This window comes from Girardinichthys multiradiatus, chromosome 2 (assembly GCF_021462225.1).
Source record: "Girardinichthys multiradiatus isolate DD_20200921_A chromosome 2, DD_fGirMul_XY1, whole genome shotgun sequence".
NCBI classification, from domain to species: Eukaryota; Metazoa; Chordata; class Actinopteri; order Cyprinodontiformes; family Goodeidae; genus Girardinichthys; species Girardinichthys multiradiatus.
Window position 1 is genome coordinate 26970403 of NC_061795.1, and position 19392 is coordinate 26989794.

At 43.3% G+C, this 19392-nt stretch overlaps 2 protein-coding genes across 2 annotated transcripts in view; one reads left to right on the forward strand and one right to left on the reverse strand.

Annotated features, from left to right (window-relative positions):
• Positions 1 to 285: 285 nt before the first annotated feature.
• Positions 286 to 2527, reverse strand: LOC124883165 (pro-neuregulin-4, membrane-bound isoform-like). Its single transcript, XM_047390134.1, has 4 exons — positions 2307 to 2527; positions 2141 to 2234; positions 1864 to 2016; positions 286 to 1738 (listed from the first exon to the last, which is right to left on the reverse strand). Exons 1-4 carry the CDS (start codon positions 2314 to 2316, stop codon positions 1672 to 1674), a joined length of 324 nt encoding a protein of 107 aa, XP_047246090.1. The 5' UTR covers positions 2317 to 2527; the 3' UTR covers positions 286 to 1671.
• Positions 2528 to 7303: 4776 nt separating this feature from the next.
• tmem266 (transmembrane protein 266) overlaps positions 7304 to 19392 on the forward strand; it is a 50773-nt gene continuing 38684 nt past the window's right edge. Inside the window, exons 1-2 of the mRNA XM_047347768.1 lie at positions 7304 to 8007; positions 13782 to 13888. Coding sequence (XP_047203724.1) covers positions 13854 to 13888 — 35 coding nt within the window. The 5' untranslated portion in view covers positions 7304 to 8007; positions 13782 to 13853. The remainder of the gene's footprint in view (positions 8008 to 13781; positions 13889 to 19392) is intronic.

The following is a 19392-nucleotide window of genomic DNA, read 5'->3' on the forward strand; positions in this document are numbered from 1 at the left end:
AATAGTTCCTCTCTGATTAAGATGCACAAAAGAGCTATTGTAAATGTAACTTAAAACAAATGTATGAACATTTCAAATTTTATGAAATAGACAGCTGTCTATAACTTAGTTTTATTCCTTTCTTTTTTTTTTTACAGGGTAGGAAATCTGTTCTGCCACTAGGTGGAAGCAGTATACTGAGAAACGGCAAAGCCTCTGACCTACGGTTATTTTCATTCAACCAAGATGTTTGTTTCTGAAAGCAAATTACGCCATATCTTAAAACATAAGACATTGTACAAGGGGTATCTTTTAAAAAAAAAAAAAGTTTATTTACATTTTAAGAAAATATTGTCATATCACAAAATATTTATAACCGTTTTAAATTACCTATGAAAAAACCTTTGTTGACATTACAGCAATTAAGCACTACTTTTTATGGTGGACAAACTTTTTTTTTTCTTACTTTTTCCACTAGTATTTTTGTCTGTTCATCTTTCGCAATTAGCTCAAGGTCTTTTAGGTTGGAAGGCCTCCTTGCCATCGCCCTAATCTTTAGCACCCTCCTAAGATACCCATAACGGAATTAAGTAGGGATTCTGGTTGCACCACTTCACAATGTTAATATTACTTCCCCTAAAAAAAAATGTTGGTCAAATTAAAATATTACTTTACAACTAAATCCACCAGGGGAATGAGTGATAATATTCAGCATAAATAATAATGATTTAAGGTTTTCCAATGGAAGAGGCATTTCTTTCTTTAAATGTCAAAATATATTAACTCTTTATTTCAAACTAATTCTACACTATTTCTTGATGGCATGGTCAAAGTACCAATGCATAAAGAAAATAGGCCTCAGCAGCAAGTTTAACCTGTACTCATATATTCATTATTTATTATTCTGGAGTGTGCAGATTTTTATTGTAGTATTGAGGACACTGAAAACCCACCCCTGCAGTTCAGCAAACATTACCATTTTAAAAATACCTGTCTGAAATACGTTTTTAAGTTTAAGGGAACTAATAAAACTAGTTGGGCATGAACAGAGGTTAGGATTGCCATTTATATGTGTTTTCGCATTTTCAGCTTTAGGTGAGCCAGGGGTGAAACTGCTGAGGGTTTCTGGGAAGTGAGATCCCTATGGCCAGTCTAGACGTTCCCCGGGGCAGCTATGGTTAACACCACAATTACGACTAAACAACAACAAAACATTAAATGGTGATGGGTGCGTTCAGCAAAAGATTATAAACTGTTGATTTGTTAGTCAGGAACAAAGTTGTATGAATAAACGGTCATCAGAAAAATAATTACATTTATACATTTTCAAAATGATTAAAAAACACTTTTTAAAGCATCCAGTCATTGTTACAGTAGGTTGCTTTTTGTTCTTTCACCAAACATTTCACAAAATATGATTTGGTTATCTAAATTGCACTACATAAATGCACATTTAAACAAATGCACTGAAATGTAACAAGTTACAACTTCCTTGTCTTATCAAAGTTTAGATGCGGCATTTATTTCTCAAACACTTAAGAATATTCCATACCTTGTGTCTGTTTTTACTCATTTTGTTTTTACTCAAATAAGCAAAATCTCTCTAAATTACATGATTTACTGCAGCAAAGGTAAATAACATTTATTGTATTTAACGTATGCACGCAAACAGGTGCATATCGGCAGGAAATCTCATACTGTTGATTTCTCCCACCCTTGGCCATTGTTCTGTTGGTTTAGTTTTCTTTGTTTTACCATCCTGTGCATGGAAAAAAGTAAATTAAGCTCCAAATATTACATTTTGATAATTTGCATCCAAGTTTAGACTGATCAATATTAAACATTCAGACTTTTAGATGTTTTAAGAGTACTGGGTTTACTTACTTATGCACATAGTAGATGACAACAGCCAGCACCACGAAGATGAGCATGACTAGAATGACCACGGCGGCTAATAACCCTTTGTCCTGTTCATCCAGAGAATAACTCAAGAGCTGGTACTGCTCACATCTGCTTCCTTTGAAACTTTCACTGCAGCTAAAGAGGCAAAGTGTTAAAACAAAAAATAAGGAAATCTCAGCCATATTTCCCTCTTGGTTCTGCATATATTTTTACATACTGGCATGTAAAAACCTTTGTGTGTGTGTTTTATTTTACTTACACGCAGGAGATCTTATCCATAGATGGTATTTTATAACATGTCCCACCATTCATGCAGTAAGTGGCATCCTGTGGATCGCAAGGCGATCCATGTTCTGAAAAATATTGCAGGATTAGTCATCTTTTTAAGCACAATTTTGTTATGTTGTGATTACCAGGATAATTACCTGCCATCATTTGAAGTGTTTCAGCTGTGGTATATCCTAAGTTAAAACAGGTTTAGTTTTTACCACCCAGAAAAAGTACGTCAGCTTTTAGAAATGTCAACTAAGAAAACAAACCAAAATTTAAAAAATAGCTTGATCAAAAGCTCCTTCTTGTAAAACTTCATTTGTTTAGTTTCAATCAGAAATGGGTCACTTCAATTAGTAAAAGAAAAGAAACTTTTCTCTTACCAGCTCATAAAAACTCGCTTGGTGCTTCTCGTCCCTGAGGTAAATCTTAGTGGCACCTGCATCTCTGTGCACTTTTTTCATGTGGGTGTGCTTTTGCTTTAAAGAATGCAGCTATGGCAGTTTGTCCACTTTTTCAAAGGGCAAGTGAAATGTCAAGATACAACCTTCTGGTCTTTCCCCACTATCTCTTAGTATTTCACAATGTTCTCAGCAACAGATTTCAAGGCGAGTTGGATTATTTTTAACTCACCTGTAGGCTAGAGTTGTTTTATTTTTGCCTGCTGAATCTTAGATAAATTGTTGCATTGGGCAGAGGATAGATGAGGACAGTATCTGTTTGACTTGTGAACTCTGCCTTTCTGGGTTTGGTAGGAAGCATGAATGAAAGGTATGTGAAGAAGCATGAATGGAATGGTGAGAACTTTCTGTGAAAGAAAACATCACGTTCCTTCCGTCAGACAAGTAATTGTTTTTGCCTAGAACCGTTAGCTGACTCACCATCTGGTACCATTTCCTTTTAATATTTTGGTTTCGGGCTTTCAGTTTCACGGTAAAATAAATCACTTCCAAAAACAACAAAGCATTCAGAAGGACTTGTCCAGTTTGGATGAAACTGGATACAGAGGCAGATCAGGTGTCTCTATTGCAAAAGTTTGGCAGGTCTTAAACGGGCACCAGAGCATGGGTGTTATCAGGCATTAACTGGAGTGTCTGTGGTAAAATGTTTCTGTGATGCTTTAGGCGTAACACAACCAGCACATCCACTGGGTTTAGCCCAGTGGATGAGAGGGTCGTATCCCTGCGCCTTCGGGTTGGGGAGAGGTCTCTGACTATCATTTCAGCCTACGGGCCGAGTGGCAGTGCAGAGTACCCGGCCTTCTTGGCGTCCCTGTCGGGGGTGCTGGATAGTGCCCCTCCCGGGGACTCCATTATTCTGCTGGGGGACTTCAACCCCCACGTGGGGAACGACAGTGACACCTGGAGAGGCGTGATCGGGAGGAATGGCCTCCCCGATCTGAATCCGAGTGGTGTTTTGTTATTGGACTTCTGTGCTAGAACACCATGTTCAAACATAAGGGCGTCCATCAGTGCACTTGGCACCAGGACACCCTAGGCAGGAGGTCAATGATCGACTTTGTTGTCGTATCATCAGATCTTCGGCCGCATGTTATGGACACTCGGGTGAAGAGAGGGACTGAGCTGTCCACTGATCACCACCTGGTGGTGAGTTGGATCCGCTGGAGGACGAGAAAGCCGGACAGACTTGGCATGCCCAAGCGCATAGTGAGGGTCTGTTGGGAACGCCTGGCGGAGCCCTCGGCCAGGGATGTATTCAACTCCCACCTCCGGGAGAGCTTCAACCAGATCTCGGGGAATGTTGGAGACATAGAGTCCGAGTGGACCATGTTCTCCGCATCTATTGTCGATGCTGCTGCCCGTAGCTGTGGCCGTAAGGTCTGCGGTGCCTGTCGCGACGGCAATCCCAGAACCCGGTGGTGGACACCGGCAGTAAGGGATGCTGTCAAGCTGAAGAAGGAGTCCTATTGGCTGTGGTTAGCTTGTGGGACTCCTGAGGCAGCTGACTGGTACCGTGAGGCCAAGCGTGCTGCGGCCCAGGCTGTGGCAGAGGCAAAAACTCGGGCCTGGGAGGAGTTCGGTGAGGCCATGGAGAAGGACTACCGGTTGGCCTGGAAGCGATTCTGGCAAACCGTTCGGCGCCTCAGGAGGGGGAAGCAGTGCTTCGCCAACACTGTTTATAGTGGTGGAGGGGAGCTGCTGACCTCGACTTAGGACAATAATTGGGCGGTGGAAGGAGTACTTCGAGGATCTCCTGAATCCTGCCATCATGCATTCCGTGGTGGAAACAGAGGCTGGGGACTCGAGGTTGGACTCTTTCATCACCCAGGCAGAAGTCACCGAGGTGGTTAAAAAACTCCGCGGTGGCAAGGCTTCGGGGGTGGATGAGATCCGCCCTGAGTACCTCAAATCTCTGGATGTTGTGGGCTGTCATGGGTGACATGCCTCTTCAACATTGCGTGGCGGTCGGGGACAGTGCCTCTGTACTGGCAGACTGGGGTGGTGGTCCCCCTTCATAAGAAGGGGGACCGGAGGGTGTGTTCCAACTACAGGGGGATCACACTCCTCAGCCTCCCTGGTAAGGCCTACGCCAGGGTATTGGAGAGGAGAGTCCGGCCGATAGTCGAACCTTGGCTTCAGGAGGAGCAGTGTGGTTTTCTTTCCGGCCGTGGAACACTGGACCAGCTCTATACCCTCTACAGGGTACTCGAGGGTTCATGGGAGTTTGCCCAACCGGTTCACATGTGTTTTGTGGACCTGGAGAAGGCATTCGACTGTGTCCCTCGTGATGCGCTGTGGGGGGTGCTCCAGGACTATGGAATCGGGGGCCCTTTATTAGGGGCCATCCGGTCCCTGTACGAGCGGAGCAGGAGTTTGGTTCTCATTGCCGGCACTAAGTCGGACCTGTTCCCGGTGCATGTTGGACTCCGGCAGAGCTGCCCTTTGTCACCGGTCCTGTTCATAACTTTTATGGACCGGATTTCCAAGGGCCGGAGGGGGTCTGGTTTGGGGACCAGAGGATTTCGTCTCTTCTTTTTGCAGATGACGTGGTCCTGCTGGCCCCATCTAGCCAAGACCTACAGCATGCACTGGGGCGGTTCGCAGCCGAGTGTGAAGCGGCTGGGATGAGGATCAGCTCCTCCAAGTCCGAGGCCATGGTTCTCGACCGGAAAAGGGTGGCTTGTCCTCCTCAAGTGGAGGAGTTTAAGTATCTCGGGGTCTTGTTCACGAGTGAGGGAAGAATGGAGCTGGAGATCGACAGACGGATCGGTGCGGCTGCCACAGTAATGGGGGCGCTTTGCCGGTCCGTTGTGGTGAAGAGAGAGCTGAGCCGAAAAGCAAAGCTCTCAATTTACCGGTCGGTCTACGTTCCTACCCTCACCTATGGCCATGAACTTTGGGTCATGACCGAAAGAACGAGATCCCGGAAACAAACGGCTGGAATGAGCTTCCTCCGTAGGGTGGCCGGGTACTCCCTTAGAGATAGGGTGAGGAGCTCGGCCATCCGGGAGGGGCTCGGAGTAGAGCCGCTGCTCCTCCACATCGAGAGGAGCCAGTTGAGGTGGCTCGGGCATCTATACCAGATGCCTCCTGGACGCCTCCCTCGGGAGGTGTTCCAGGCACGTCCCACCGGGAGGAGGCCCAGGGGACAGCCCAGGACACGCTGGAGGGACTATGTCTCTCGGCTGGCCTGGGAACGCCTTGGGCTCCCCCCGGAGGAGCTGGAGGAGGTGTCTGGAGAGAGGGACGTCTGGGCGTCTCTGCTGAGTCTGCTGCCCCCGCGACCCGATCCCGGATAAGCGGAAGACGACGACGACAACCAGCACATTCTTATGTGGAGTTTCTTAAGCAGCATAAGCTGAACGTCTGTTGATGCTCCTATATTAGTTCAGACTGTGAAATCTATATGTGCTAAATGACATAAGACCACACGAACTCATGCAAACCCACAAAGTGAACCCTATCAAGCTGTTAAGAGCTTTTGGAGGCATCTTCTGTGTTTACTGATTTTAACTCTGTGTTGAATCATCTTTGGTGCTCCAGTAACTGATTATAACATCTCTCTCAAATCGCGATTTTAGCACCTGTGTTCTCTAGCGCCAGCTCACAACCTACAAGCTCATTGTTATTCGAGTCATTTATGGTCACTGGTTCGCATCTGTGACAAATTCATCTAAATAAAATTACTGTTTTTGGTCAATGAGGGAAGTTCAGAATATTTCCAGCCACAGATTCTAAATGATCCAGGTGGTTCTCTGGCTGGAAGGTGAATCTCTGCCCCATTGAGTCTTTTGTAGCCTCTAGTAGGTTTTCTTCAAGGACAGCTGTGTATTTAGCTCCATCTGTTTTCCTATCAACTTTGCCCAGCTTTCCTGTCCCTGCTAAAAAAACAAATCTCCTTCAGCCTGATGCTGCCACCATCATGTTTCACCTCATCATGGGGTTGATGTGTTTAAGGAAATGTTCTGTATTGGTTTTATGTCATACGATATTTTGTGAAGGACATTACATGCCCAGCACAGAACACACAGAAGAGCACCAAGAAGGAGATGAGGCTGTGACACAGTGACATTTACTTTTTGGTAAATACTTATATCGTTCTGGCACAGATTTGTGGCCATCCACCTAAACTTGACAGGCCTGTCAAAAAGAGCACCTGTAGATCTATTGGATGAGATGCAAAGATTTGCATCACAGATTGGAGAATGTGTGACTAGTACAAATCTGGACTTTTTGGCAAAAAAAAGGTGGCAAGACAAAAGGCATTGTTGAAATATAACCAAAATTTGCAGTTGCAGAAACTATTCAGAGGACCCTACAAAGATGTGGAGGAAAGTACTCTTATGAGATGAGGCCAAAATTGAACTTTGAAACTAACACTGCATATCACCCGGAACACAGCATCACCACAGCAAGGCATGGCAGTGGCAGCATCATTTTGTGAAGATGATTTTCCTCCGCAGAGACAGGGAAGCAGGACAGAGTTGACTGAAAGATGAACTAAGCTAAATACAGGGCAATCCTGTTAGAAAACCTGTTACAGGCCTGAGACTGGGGTGGATGCTTTGCCAGCCTTAATGACATGGGCTGACCTAATTTTACTTATTTAAGGTCACGTAACACATTTTAAGCAGTTCTGCTGTAAGTAAATACAAGCAGTGAGGCTTCTAACTCATGAACTGCATTTAACACTTTGAAGGGTGCCAAAGAAACCTTTAAAGTACCTGAATATTAAATATCTCACTATTTTTCGTGAGGGCGGGTTGTTATCGCGAGGAACTCAGGAGGTGCAGCGAAGTGAGAGCGCTTTTCTCAGTCGATACTTCCAGAGCGGCACAGAAACGGGAACGTACAGAATGTCGTCTCCAGGTCTTTATCATGGACTGCATTTCTGACTCAATCCACTGCATTTTGTGCTTTTTAATGAAAATTTTATCCCGTATCTTTCCCGCTGACGCCTCTCACCGCACATCTGTGCCCGCTGGCGTCCGTTGTTCAGCACCTGGACAGCTCCCCGTCGTGCATCTCCTTTTCTTCTTCTCATTAGTATCGTCATCATCATCTGGCACATGGAGTCCCTGGTGTGATTGTGGGGAAAGCCCTGCGAGCACATTATGTTTCTCCTGATCCGGTGAAAGCCTCGACGTCTCCACCAAAGGATGGTGCTTCCAAGCCAGAGGAGGTGTTCTCTATCCTCTGAGAAGAAGCGATACGTGTGCGCAATCGACGCAGATTTAAGCCTAATCGCTGCCTACACACAGGGAGATCCGAGCTTCAGTTACATCGATCACCATCATCATCATTATAATAATAATTATCGGCTAAGAAGGGGATATCACTATCATCACTGCTGTGTGGTCAATGAAGTCAGGACCATGTAGAAAATACACGAGAGGTCAGTGTGCTTTCAAAGCCTAAATATGAATAATGTTTTTGTGTTGTTTGAATTATAAATAAGGATTAAAGCTTGCATGGCCTCTAAGCGCAGAGCGGAGATGTTTAACAGCCTCATAACTGGTTTGTGGCTTGTGGGAAATTATTTTGCTTGTTACGTTAAACGTCGAGAGATTGGCCAGAAACAGCCCAGAGTGATTGTTACACGAAATGAAAGCCTAGTAAATGAGCGCATTTGTGGACGACCTCCTTCACTCGGGAAGCGCTCACGGCATTCGCTGCAACATTTGTTGGAACAAGGGTCAACTCAAGATGCTGATTGGAAAATCTGACCCCTGCTTGTCACTTTTCCCTTTTGGCCACCTTTACAGTGAAATATTAACCAAATTATTTGACTCTGAACACATTTTGTCCCCACATCATCTGTTTTTGTTTTTTTTTCATCTTCCCTTTGTACTTATTTTTGGAGCGCTGCAGCGAAACAAACACTCTCAGCCCTTGACTGACCTGTGTTGATTTCTCCTGAGCAGCATTTAATTTGCTGTGCTTCAACACATTGTTCTGCTCTGGCTGTTAATGCTGACAATGAGTGTTTAAAGGTTAGCCTCACTTTCACACATTACCACAGACTTACATTAGTACTAAACCAAGGCAGTGATGCAATCATTGGTTTTTCACTTGCTTGATTAACTGAATATCAGTTTAGGTTAAAGCACAACTGGATTTATTTATAGTTGTATCTCAGTGAATTCCAATATCATTAAAAACACACACACTGAGTTATATATTTGTTTTGTTTATTTAGTTTGTCTCAAAGCTAATGAAAACCCACAGTATTAGTTTCTCTAAGAAACAACATATCACATTAGACAAATTGGAAATTAGCATTTCTATAAAGATTATTAGCATGACATGCTCTAAAATGTCCTTGTAGATGACTAGGCCTAATAAAACACAGTGGACCAACACCAGCAGATGAAATGGCTCCCTAAATGGTAAATGGACTGAACTTATATAGCGCTTTTCCAGTCATACAGACCACTCAAAGCGCTTTACACTAGAGCCACATTCACCCAATCGCACTCACTAACGCTCACACATTCATACACCGATACGCAGATCAGTAGGCAACTTGAGGTTAAGTGCCTTGCCCAGGGGCACATTGACATATGGCAGGAGGAAACTGGAATTGAACCCACAACCTTCTGATTGCAAGACAACTACTCTTCCTACTGAGCCACAGTTGCCAAATCATCACCAACTGTGGAAACATAACGCTGGACATCAATGAGCTTGGATTCTGTGCCTCTACAGTCTTGGGACCTTGATTTCCAAATGACATGCAACATTTATTGTTATCTGAGAAGACTTTGGACCACTGAATGTTAGGCCAGCCCTTTTCCTCCTAAACTCAGTTAAGGCACATCTAACATTGTCTCTGGGTCAGGAGTGACTTAACACAAGGAATGTGACAGATGTAGCCCATGTTCTGCATATGTATGTGTGTGGTGGCTGTTGAAGCACTGACTAACCCAACTACCCAACTCTTGGATTGGTGTTATTTGTGTACCTTTTTTCATCATACTTTTTCTTTCCACTAAACTTTCCTTTATTAAGTTGCCTGCAGCATTCTTTAAACAGGCAGCTATTTTAGCAGCTTACAGTTCTTGAGGGGGTGCTAGTGACTGTCTGGTGGACAACTACCAAGTATTCATGACTTTGTAGGCAATAAAATGGCATTTTTAAAATATTTTTTATGTTATTTTTATTGGTTCTATGCAATATTAAAATTATCCAAGAAATTTAACTTTAGTTTTTCATTAACTGTAAGGCATAAACATAATTGTCATAAATGTCACTCTAGGTGTAATGATTAATGTAATCCTCTAGGTGTATTATTCAAAATAATAGTGTGGAGTTCAGTGAGGTCGTTCATTCTGTGAAAACGCAGGTGGCCCTTATTTAAGGATTAAGGCAACACATTTGTACATGCTGGTTACGGTGCATTGCTCTCTGAAGATCTGACTGAAATGGGTCCTTCAACTCATTTTCAATGAATTTATGAAAAATGTATGAAAAAATTATGAAATGAAAATGTTACAATTTGCCAAAGAACTCATTGATTGGCCTAAGTGATGAAAGCAAGGTTGTTCCTTTTGGTTTTGGGGCTGTAGGCAGTTTGTCAAATGACCCACAAACACTAAAGTGGTGTGGGCATCTTCATGGGGCTTTTTCACATACTGTTTTCAGGCCTCTTTATATACCGGGATTTGTGGATAATATTTGAATAATACTTGAGCTCATATTGGAGGAATTATGGAACAGAAGTCCAATCATCTTGGGCTGGAATACCTGTTCACGGGTGCCAGAAGTTGATCTACTCCAGGCAACACATATGGGAAGCAGTTTTCAGAAACAGTGGTTGTACAACTAAATGTTAGTTTAGCAATTAACTGGAAAGCTACACCTCCTACTCGTACTCGTACTCGTCGTCTTCCGCTTATCCGAGACCGGGTCGCAGGGGGCAGCAGACTCAGTAGAGACGCCCAGACGTCCCTCTCCCCAGACACCTCCTCCAGCTCCTCCGGTGGGAGCCCAAGGCGTTTCCAGGCCAGCCGAGAGACATAGTCCCTCCAGCGTGTCCTGGGCCGTCCCCTGGGCCTCCTCCCGGTGGGACGTGCCTGGAACACCTCCCGAGGGAGGCGACCAGGAGGCATCTGGTATAGATGCCCGAGCCACCTCAACTGGCTCCTCTCGATGTGGAGGAGCAGCGGCTCTACTCCGAGCCCCTCCCAGATGGCCGAGCTTCTCACCCTATCTCTAAGGGAGTGCCCGGCCACCCTACGGAGGAAGCTCATTTCAGCCGCTTGTATCCGGGATCTCGTTCTTTCGGTCATGACCCAAAGTTCATGGCCATAGGTGAGGGTAGGAACGTAGACCGACCGGTAAATTGAGAGCTTTGCTTTTCGGCTCAGCTCTCTCTTCACCACAACGGACCGGCACAGCGCCCCCATTACTGCGGCAGCCGCACCGATCCGTCTGTCGATCTCACGCTCCATTTTTCCCTCACTCATGAACAAGACCCCGAGATACTTGAACTCCTCTACTTGAGGCAGGAACTCCCCTCCAACTTGAAGAGGACAAGCCACCCTTTTCCGGTCGAGAACCATGACCTCGGACTCGGAGGAGCTTATCTTCATCCCAGCCGCTTCACACTCGGCTGCGAACCGCCCCAGCGCATGCTGTAGGTCTTGGCTAGAGGGGGCCAGCAGGACCACGTCATCCGCAAAAAGAAGAGACGAAATCTACTGGTCCCCAAACCAGACACCCTCCGGCCCTTGGCTGCGTCTAGAAATCCTGTCCATAAAAGTTATGAACAGGATCGGTGATAAAGGGCTGCCCTGCTGGAGTCCAACATGCACCGGGAACAGGTCCGACTTAGTGCCGGCAATGCGGACCAAACTCCTGCTCTGCTCGTACAGGGACCGGATGGCCCCTAATAAAGGACCCCCGATTCCATAGTCCTGGAGCACCCCCCACAGCGCATCACGAGGGACACAGTCGAATGCCTTCTCCAGGTCCACAAAACACATGTGAACCGGTTGGGCAAACTCCCATGAACCCTCGAGCACCCTGTAGAGGGTATAGAGCTGGTCCAGTGTTCCACGGCCGGGACAAAAACCACACTGCTCCTCCTGAAGCCGAGGTTCGACTATCGGCCGGACTCTCCTCTCCAATACCCTGGCGTAGGCCTTACCAGGGAGGCTGAGGAGTGTGATCCCCCTGTAGTTGGAACACACCCTCCGGTCCCCCTTCTTATGAAGGGGGACCACCACCCCAGTCTTCCAGTACAGAGGCACCGTCCCTGACCGCCACGCAATGTTGAAGAGGCGTGTCACCCATGACAGCCCAACAACATCCAGAGATTTGAGGTACTCAGGGCGGATCTCATCCACCCCCGAAGCCTTGCCACCGCGGAGTTTTTTAACCACCTCGGTGACTTCAGCCTGGGTGATGAAAGAGTCCAACCCCGAGTCCCCAGCCTCTGTTTCCACCACGGAATGCGTGATGGCAGGATTCAGGAGATCCTCGAAGTACTCCTTCCACCGCCCAATTATTGTCCTAAGTCGAGGTCAGCAGCCTCCCTCCCCCACTATAAACAGTGTTGGCGAAGCACTGCTTCCCCCTCCTGAGGCGCCGAACGGTTTGCTAGAATCGCTTCGAGGCCAACCGGTAGTCCTTCTCCATGGCCTCACCGAACTCCTCCCAGGCCCGAGTTTTTGCCTCTGCCACAGCCCGGGCCACAGCACGCTTGGCCTCACGGTACCCGTCAGCCGCCTCAGGAGTCCCACAAGCCAACCACAGCCGATAGGACTCCTTCTTCAGCTTGACAGCATCCCTTACTGCCAGTGTCCACCACCGGGTTCTGGGATTGCCGCCGCGACAGGCACCGCAGATCTTACGGCCGCAGCTACGGGCAGCAGCATCGACAATAGATGCGGAGAACATGGTCCACTCGGACTCTATGTCTCCAACATCCCCCGAGATCCGGTCAAAGCTCTCCCGGAGGTGGGAGTTGAATACATCCCTGGCCGAGGGCTCCGCCAGGCGTTCCCAACAGACCCTCACTATGCGCTTGGGCATGCCAAGTCTGTCCGGCTTTCTCGTCCTCCAGCGGATCCAACTCACCACCAGGTGGTGATCAGTGGACAGCTCAGTCCCTCTCTTCACCCGAGTGTAACATGCGGCCGAAGATCTGATGATACGACAACAAAGTCGATCATTGACCTCCTGCCTAGGGTGTCCTGGTGCCAAGTGGACACTTGGCACCCTTATGTTTGAACATGGTGTTCATTATGGACAATCCGTGACTAGCACAGAAGTCTAATAACAAAACACCACTCGGATTCAGATCGGGGAGGCCATTCCTCCCGATCACGCCTCTCCAGGTGTCACTGTCGTTTCCCACGTGGGTGTTGAAGTCCCCCAGCAGAACAATGGAAATAATAATGAAAGCTAAACCTTCAAGCATTTTTCAGTTATTACAGTTCAGGCAGTAAAGAAAAATGCATACTGTTATTTTTCTGAATGGCCCATTTAACCTTTTCTTAATTTTCTAAGTTTCTCTACAGGTAAAACAAATTTGGTATAATTTCTTTGTTTTGTTTGTGAATAGAATGGGCAGTGTTCCCAATGCATTTACATGTATGGAGGTTAAATGTATCACAAGGATTTTAAACTTTTACTCAGTTTTTTAAAAACGTTGCTAATATTTTAAGACAACTTTGTACAATTTTCACTTTTTGAATTAAATTACTTTAAGAAAATGAGTTTTCAATGATATTCTAATTTTTCTGAGATGCACCTGTAACTTTGTACATCCGTTTAGGAACTGAACCAACTTTCCCTGAGCAGACTTAAATGGCTCTCTGTGTAAGGACGGACAAAGAGCAAGCATCCCTCTGCACTTACTATGCAAAGGGTGTGACGTTCCTGAGCCCCTGATCCACAGAGCGAATCGTATATTGGATGAGATTTAAAATCAATTACAGTTTAGTGCTACCCAGGAAAATAGTTAAACAACACCTAAAGCCAAAGTTAGGGCAAGGCCTCTTTAAAAACAAGTACTGGTATTTCATTGATGATTCTACATATTTTTTTTTTTTTCAGCTTTATGTTTGATTACTTTCATTCCAATTGTATCCTTCTTTAGAAGATAAAATATGTGGTTAACATAAATTTTGTGTTGTACTTTTATGTGTTCTGTACTTATAGATATGGTCCTGGCCAGATCTCTGCAGTGGGGAACTTACATTTAGCACCTGGCTTCATTTAAAGAAGAAGTATATGCCGCAAAAAGACCTTGACATGAGCAATACCCAGTAAGTATAAAACGTGACAAAGTGTAGTTTGAAACTATGCAGGAGAATGTGAAATTAATACTGAGATTAGTAGATTGAGAATCCTGCTTTTTCTTGACCTTCACATGAGTGGGAATCTGTGGGAAAGCTCTTCTGAGTACGAGCGCAGCAAACCTGTGCCAGCTTCACTTAGCATTCAGGAGGGATGTTCACATGTCATCTTCTCTTATTAATAATTACTCTGTGTGGGGTCTCTCCGACAGGCCCTGCATTCTGATTACGGGGAGGTTAGGTCTGGAGAAAGGGGAAGGGGGAGGGAACTGAGCAGAAGGAAGTGGGGTAGAGTAGTGTAGGGCAGAGAGGGGTGAATGCGAAGTGTGTTCAGTCAGCTGCATCTTCTGCAAAGTGCAGGATGCTGTTTGGAGCCAATCAGGTCTGTTGTCTGAGTTTCACACCAGCAGATTATCGCTGCTTTTGGTTATTTAATAGTTGATTTATAAAGGTGAAACTGATACAAAACATTTGCATTTTAATGACAGAAGGTGACCAAAATATAGAAGACAACTTCTAGATATAAAGCAAATAAAACTTGAGGGTCAGGTTAATCTGATCTCTCAGAGAAAACCACGCATTTCAGCCCACTAGCCTTCATCAGAGCATGCTCAGCCAGTGGGCTGAAACGTTGGCACGATTTTCGTTGAAGTGGCCTGGAAATGAATTGGTTAATGAGACGTAAGTGAAACCGACTCTGTAGTCTTCTGTGTGTGCTACCAAGAAGCTTTCGTCTAGATCTGGATTATTCTAATATTTTGGTTTAGCCCCACAAGCAAAGAAATTAGAACCGCACATCCTTTTCCAAGAATTAATGAACCAAAAGTTGTTGGTAGTGTAGAACACTTACTGCAGAAGAATGACGGATAGGAGATTCTCATGCAGTGAAGAGTCTTTTTAATATCTTTATTTAATGCACAGACTTCAGAATAAAGACCTCCTACAGTGCTGTAAAAAAGTATTCAACACCACACATATTTCTTTTTGCTTTTTTGTAACATTGACCAAGTTTACTTGAGCAACTAACTGTTTTTCAAATATTGATTTTGTTTACTAAGGGAAAGTGTTACCCAAACCAATGTGGTACCCCTATTTGTTAAAGTGCCTTCGTAAACCTAATAACCACTTGTGCAAAAACTGGCTAGTACTCTTTAATATTGTTATGGGGGAATTTTGGACCACCCTTCTCTGCAGAATAGCTTTAATTCAGCCATATGAGTCCCATCAATTACTCCAAATTGTCCAGGTCCTGAAGCAGCAAAGCAGCTCCAGACCATCACACTATCACCACAGTGTTTGACTGTAGGTATGATGTTCTATTTCTGAAATGTTTTGTTACTTTTACATGTGATGTAAAAGAATACACACCTGCCAAAATTTCCACTTTTGTCTCATCAGCCCACAATATTTTCCCCAAAGTCTTGGAGATTATCAATATGTTTTTTGGCAAACGTGAATTGGGTCTTAGAGGGTTTTTTGGTCAGCAGTGGTTTTTACCTTCAACTCGCCTATGGATACCATTTGGCCTTGTCTCTCTTCCTAATCATGAACACTGACCTTGAGCCGAGTGAGGCCCGCAGTACTTCAGTTGTTGTTCTGGGTTCATTTGTGATGGCCTGGATGGGTTGTTAATGTGCTCTTAGAGTAACTTTTATAGGTCGGACACTTCTGGGTAGGTTTATGTTTGTGCATAGCTCCTTTTCAGGTTAATTGCTGTCCTAAAAGCTGTAGAAATGACTTTGTAGCCCTCTCCAGACTGACAGATGTCAATAATGTATCTCATCTGCCACATGATGTGTTGCTCCTAGAGATCTTTCGATCTACTTCATGTTGTTAGACAGGTTCCATGTTTGATGTGTTGATTGGTCTGCCAGTCATCAGGCATGGGTGCGTCTTATTAAATTGATGCAAATCACAGTTAATTCATGATTACTTTTTCCACATGGGGCCTGTTTTAGTTTGGAGAAGTTATTTTCCTTAATAGATTAAGTAATTTTAAAAAAACAAATTTTATATTTGCTCAGGTTTTCTTTCATAATAACACGAGGTGCTCTGATATAAGAAACTCAAATGTTTTTATATGTCACAATAATTTTAAAAAGCCAATGCAGAAAGTTAATTTGATTTAAAATTGTGCTGCATTTACTAATGATTGTTGAGCAGTGAAGCGATGCCTAAACTATGAAGATTAGCTGTAAATTAATACCAAATTCAATAAAAACGTGGAAAGAAATCTTTAAAATCTAATATGCCATCTCTGTACATAGGACTTAACCATAAAAACACAGTTTCATTTATCAAAGTTCAATTTTTACTTATTGTCGTTTAAACCTGTAAACAAGCAAAACAATATGTAGATTGTTTTTTTTTTCCCAAATGTGTGTTTTGTCAGAGCCCACATTGTGCTGCATCAAATACCTCTGTGACACAGATCATCATTCCTTCACATGCACCAGTGAGCAGAAAGTGTGTGTACATAACCTTAGCATTGTAGTTTATTTTGAATATATTCCATAGCCTGTTCTACACCTTTAGATAACAGAAAATACAACAATTGAGATACCCACCTCTTATTAAAAACCTTCCCAATACAAAAGTTTACATCCTCAATGTTACAGGATGTTTTTAATTTTAATCTGAAGCTCTGCTTAGTTTTCTGCAGTCCTGCAGCCGTACTTCAGAGAACTGGAAGTAAGGATTAAAGAGTTGAGCTGAATGCTAATCTGATTCCTATTTTTTTTTTTTTGGCTGTCTTAACGCAATTCCAATCTCAAATGGTCCAAAAATATATATAATATTTACAGTAAAACAAATTTTGTGACCAAAATGTGCCAAGCATACCCAACAAGATGAACTGTCTCTAATGGTAACACAGTTTAAAAATGATATTTGAATGAAATGCTTAAAAATGCTGATTTCATACCTTATTACGTTTGCATCAGATAGTTACTCAAATGGGTCACACTGAACAAGCCCCTCTTTGTAATACGTGTTTCACATTGAAAGTTGTTTATAATGGAGCTCAGACCAACTCAGTCTTAAGTGTCAATAACCACTTAAGACTGCATGGAGTTTTACATCATATGTAAATATCTAGTGTAAAACTGACAGTGGTATAAAATTTATAAAATATTGTAGGTTTTAAATGTCAGAAGAAGCTGACTCCATTGGTTGTAAATGACCTTCTTCTTGCCAGTCTGTCATAAATTTGTGGAGTGCACAACTCAGAGTTGTCCTGTTGCCAAATTAAGTCTACCTGAGATGAGTATCTCTGCAGCTCCTCCAGAGTTACCATGGGCCTCTTGGCTATTTCTCTGATAAACCAGGCTTGTCAGTTTAGATAACAGCCATGTCTTGTTAGGCTGCAGTGGTAAAATACATTCTTCATTAGTTCAGTGATGGATTACAAGGTGCTAAGTGAGATGTTCAAAGCTTGGGACAGTGTTTTATAACCTAGCTCTACTTTAAACCTGTCCACAACTTTACTGAACTTTCTGATGTGTGTCTTGGTCTTTATGATGCTGTTTGTTTTATATTGATCTTTAATACACCTCTGAGGCCTTTGCCAGAACAGTTGTCTTTGTATTAATATTAAATTACACACAGGTGGATGTTATTTCCTAATAGTTTGGTTTCTGTGTTACAGAGTAAAGGGGGGTCAATACAAGTTCATGCCCCCCTCTCCAGATTTTTTTTCTGAAGGAAAATAAATTTAAACATGGATGTTTTTCGTTAAATTCACCATGATGCATTATTTTGTGTTGGTATATCACATAAAACCCCAATGAAACACACTGAAATTTGCATTTGTAACATAGCAAAATTAAGGAAAGTTCTACAAATTTAGACACTTATATAAGGCTGATTACATGATAGACAACAGCACCTTCAAAGAAACCCATTTAGAAAAACTGAAGTAACTTTGTCCAAGTTCCTCCAGAGATGCAACAAGCTCATTGCTAGTTATTGCAAATCTTGATGGCAGTTGGTGCCACCTATGGTAGTGCAACCAGTTATTAGATTTGCGGGGACAATATTTTCCCTTAATAAATAAAATCAAAAGATTTTATTTATTAATTGTTTTTTTTTTATTTACCCAATGTTATCTTTGATATTGAAATTTTGATTAATGAATTAATGTCACTTTAGTGTGACAACAATACGAAAACAGAAGAAATTTGTAAGAAGGGCAAATCATTTTTTCACAGCACGGCAGATCTAGCAGAGTGCCACTCTTAAAGCACTCTTTCATTTCCAGGGCACATAACGATAGCTTTGACTGCTACAGCAACTACACATTGCTCTGTGAAACAAACAATATTTGCATGTTCTAATATCACTATATCTCATGCCACGCGATAATGTTACACCCACTAATGATTAGTCTTTCATATTTTGTCTTCCTATTTCCAAGTGACAGTGAATGCAGCAGGATTTGAATATTAACTTGCCAAGAAAAAGTTATAGGTATTGATACATAATTATTGTTTAAACTAAAACAGTAATGCAAATTTCCGTAACAAAAAAAAAAAGCGTTCACTCAATGAAGTATTTTCAAACATGTTCTGACGGGTAGGAAGAAATAAAGATTTACATAAAATGTTCCTTTTTAACTTCAGATTTTTAGATTTAGACACAGCTTAGACTTGTTCTGTTTATTTTCCTTTGTCCTTTTAACAACCTTTGTTCACAGCAGCTAAAGCAGCTGAAGGATATAAATCATGCATCCTGCTACATCAGAATAAACAACATCGGGTTGTTTAATGCTCCAACACCGAGTTGAATTTATCTGGTAATCTCCACATAATTGTTTGTGGATTTGCCACAAAAAACACGCTAGAATAATGAATATGGATGACTTTATTTCTGGAGATACCACTAGTTACAAACGAGAACGATAGAGCCTCTTAAAACACAATGTAAAAATTGAACATGGCTGTAACAACAGGGTCATTTAATGTGTTTTAGGAATGTAATTAGTATCTTTAGCTAGAGGTGCAGAGGCGTAGTTTTTTCACCCTTTCCCTGAAGCCGCTCACTGCCTGTCCTTTTTTGCTTCCTCGTGTCATTCACTGCTTGTCCATTTGTCTGAAAACAGCCTAGCCTTGAGCAGACTCCTCCATAACGTCCTCAGATGGGAATCGCCCGCTCCCTCCTCGGGACGGCAATTAGCCATCTTATCTTGGGCTCCACACACAATTGCTCCTGGCCTGCTCCGTGAATGTCTAAAAATGTGATATTGATGCACGAAACAGTTTGTGTCTGTCATGAATGATTAGTGTCCTTGTTGCAGCTCGTAAGAGGTGCCAGCTTCATGGATAAAATTGGGATACAAAGGCACTTTTCGTGCCATGTTCATGTTTGACCCTCGAGCTAAAAAATGCAATTATAGCTCCACTGGCGTTACCAAAGAGCAGACACGGAAAAAGCTTGGGTATTTTATGTAGGATGGAGTAAACCATAAACAAAGTTTG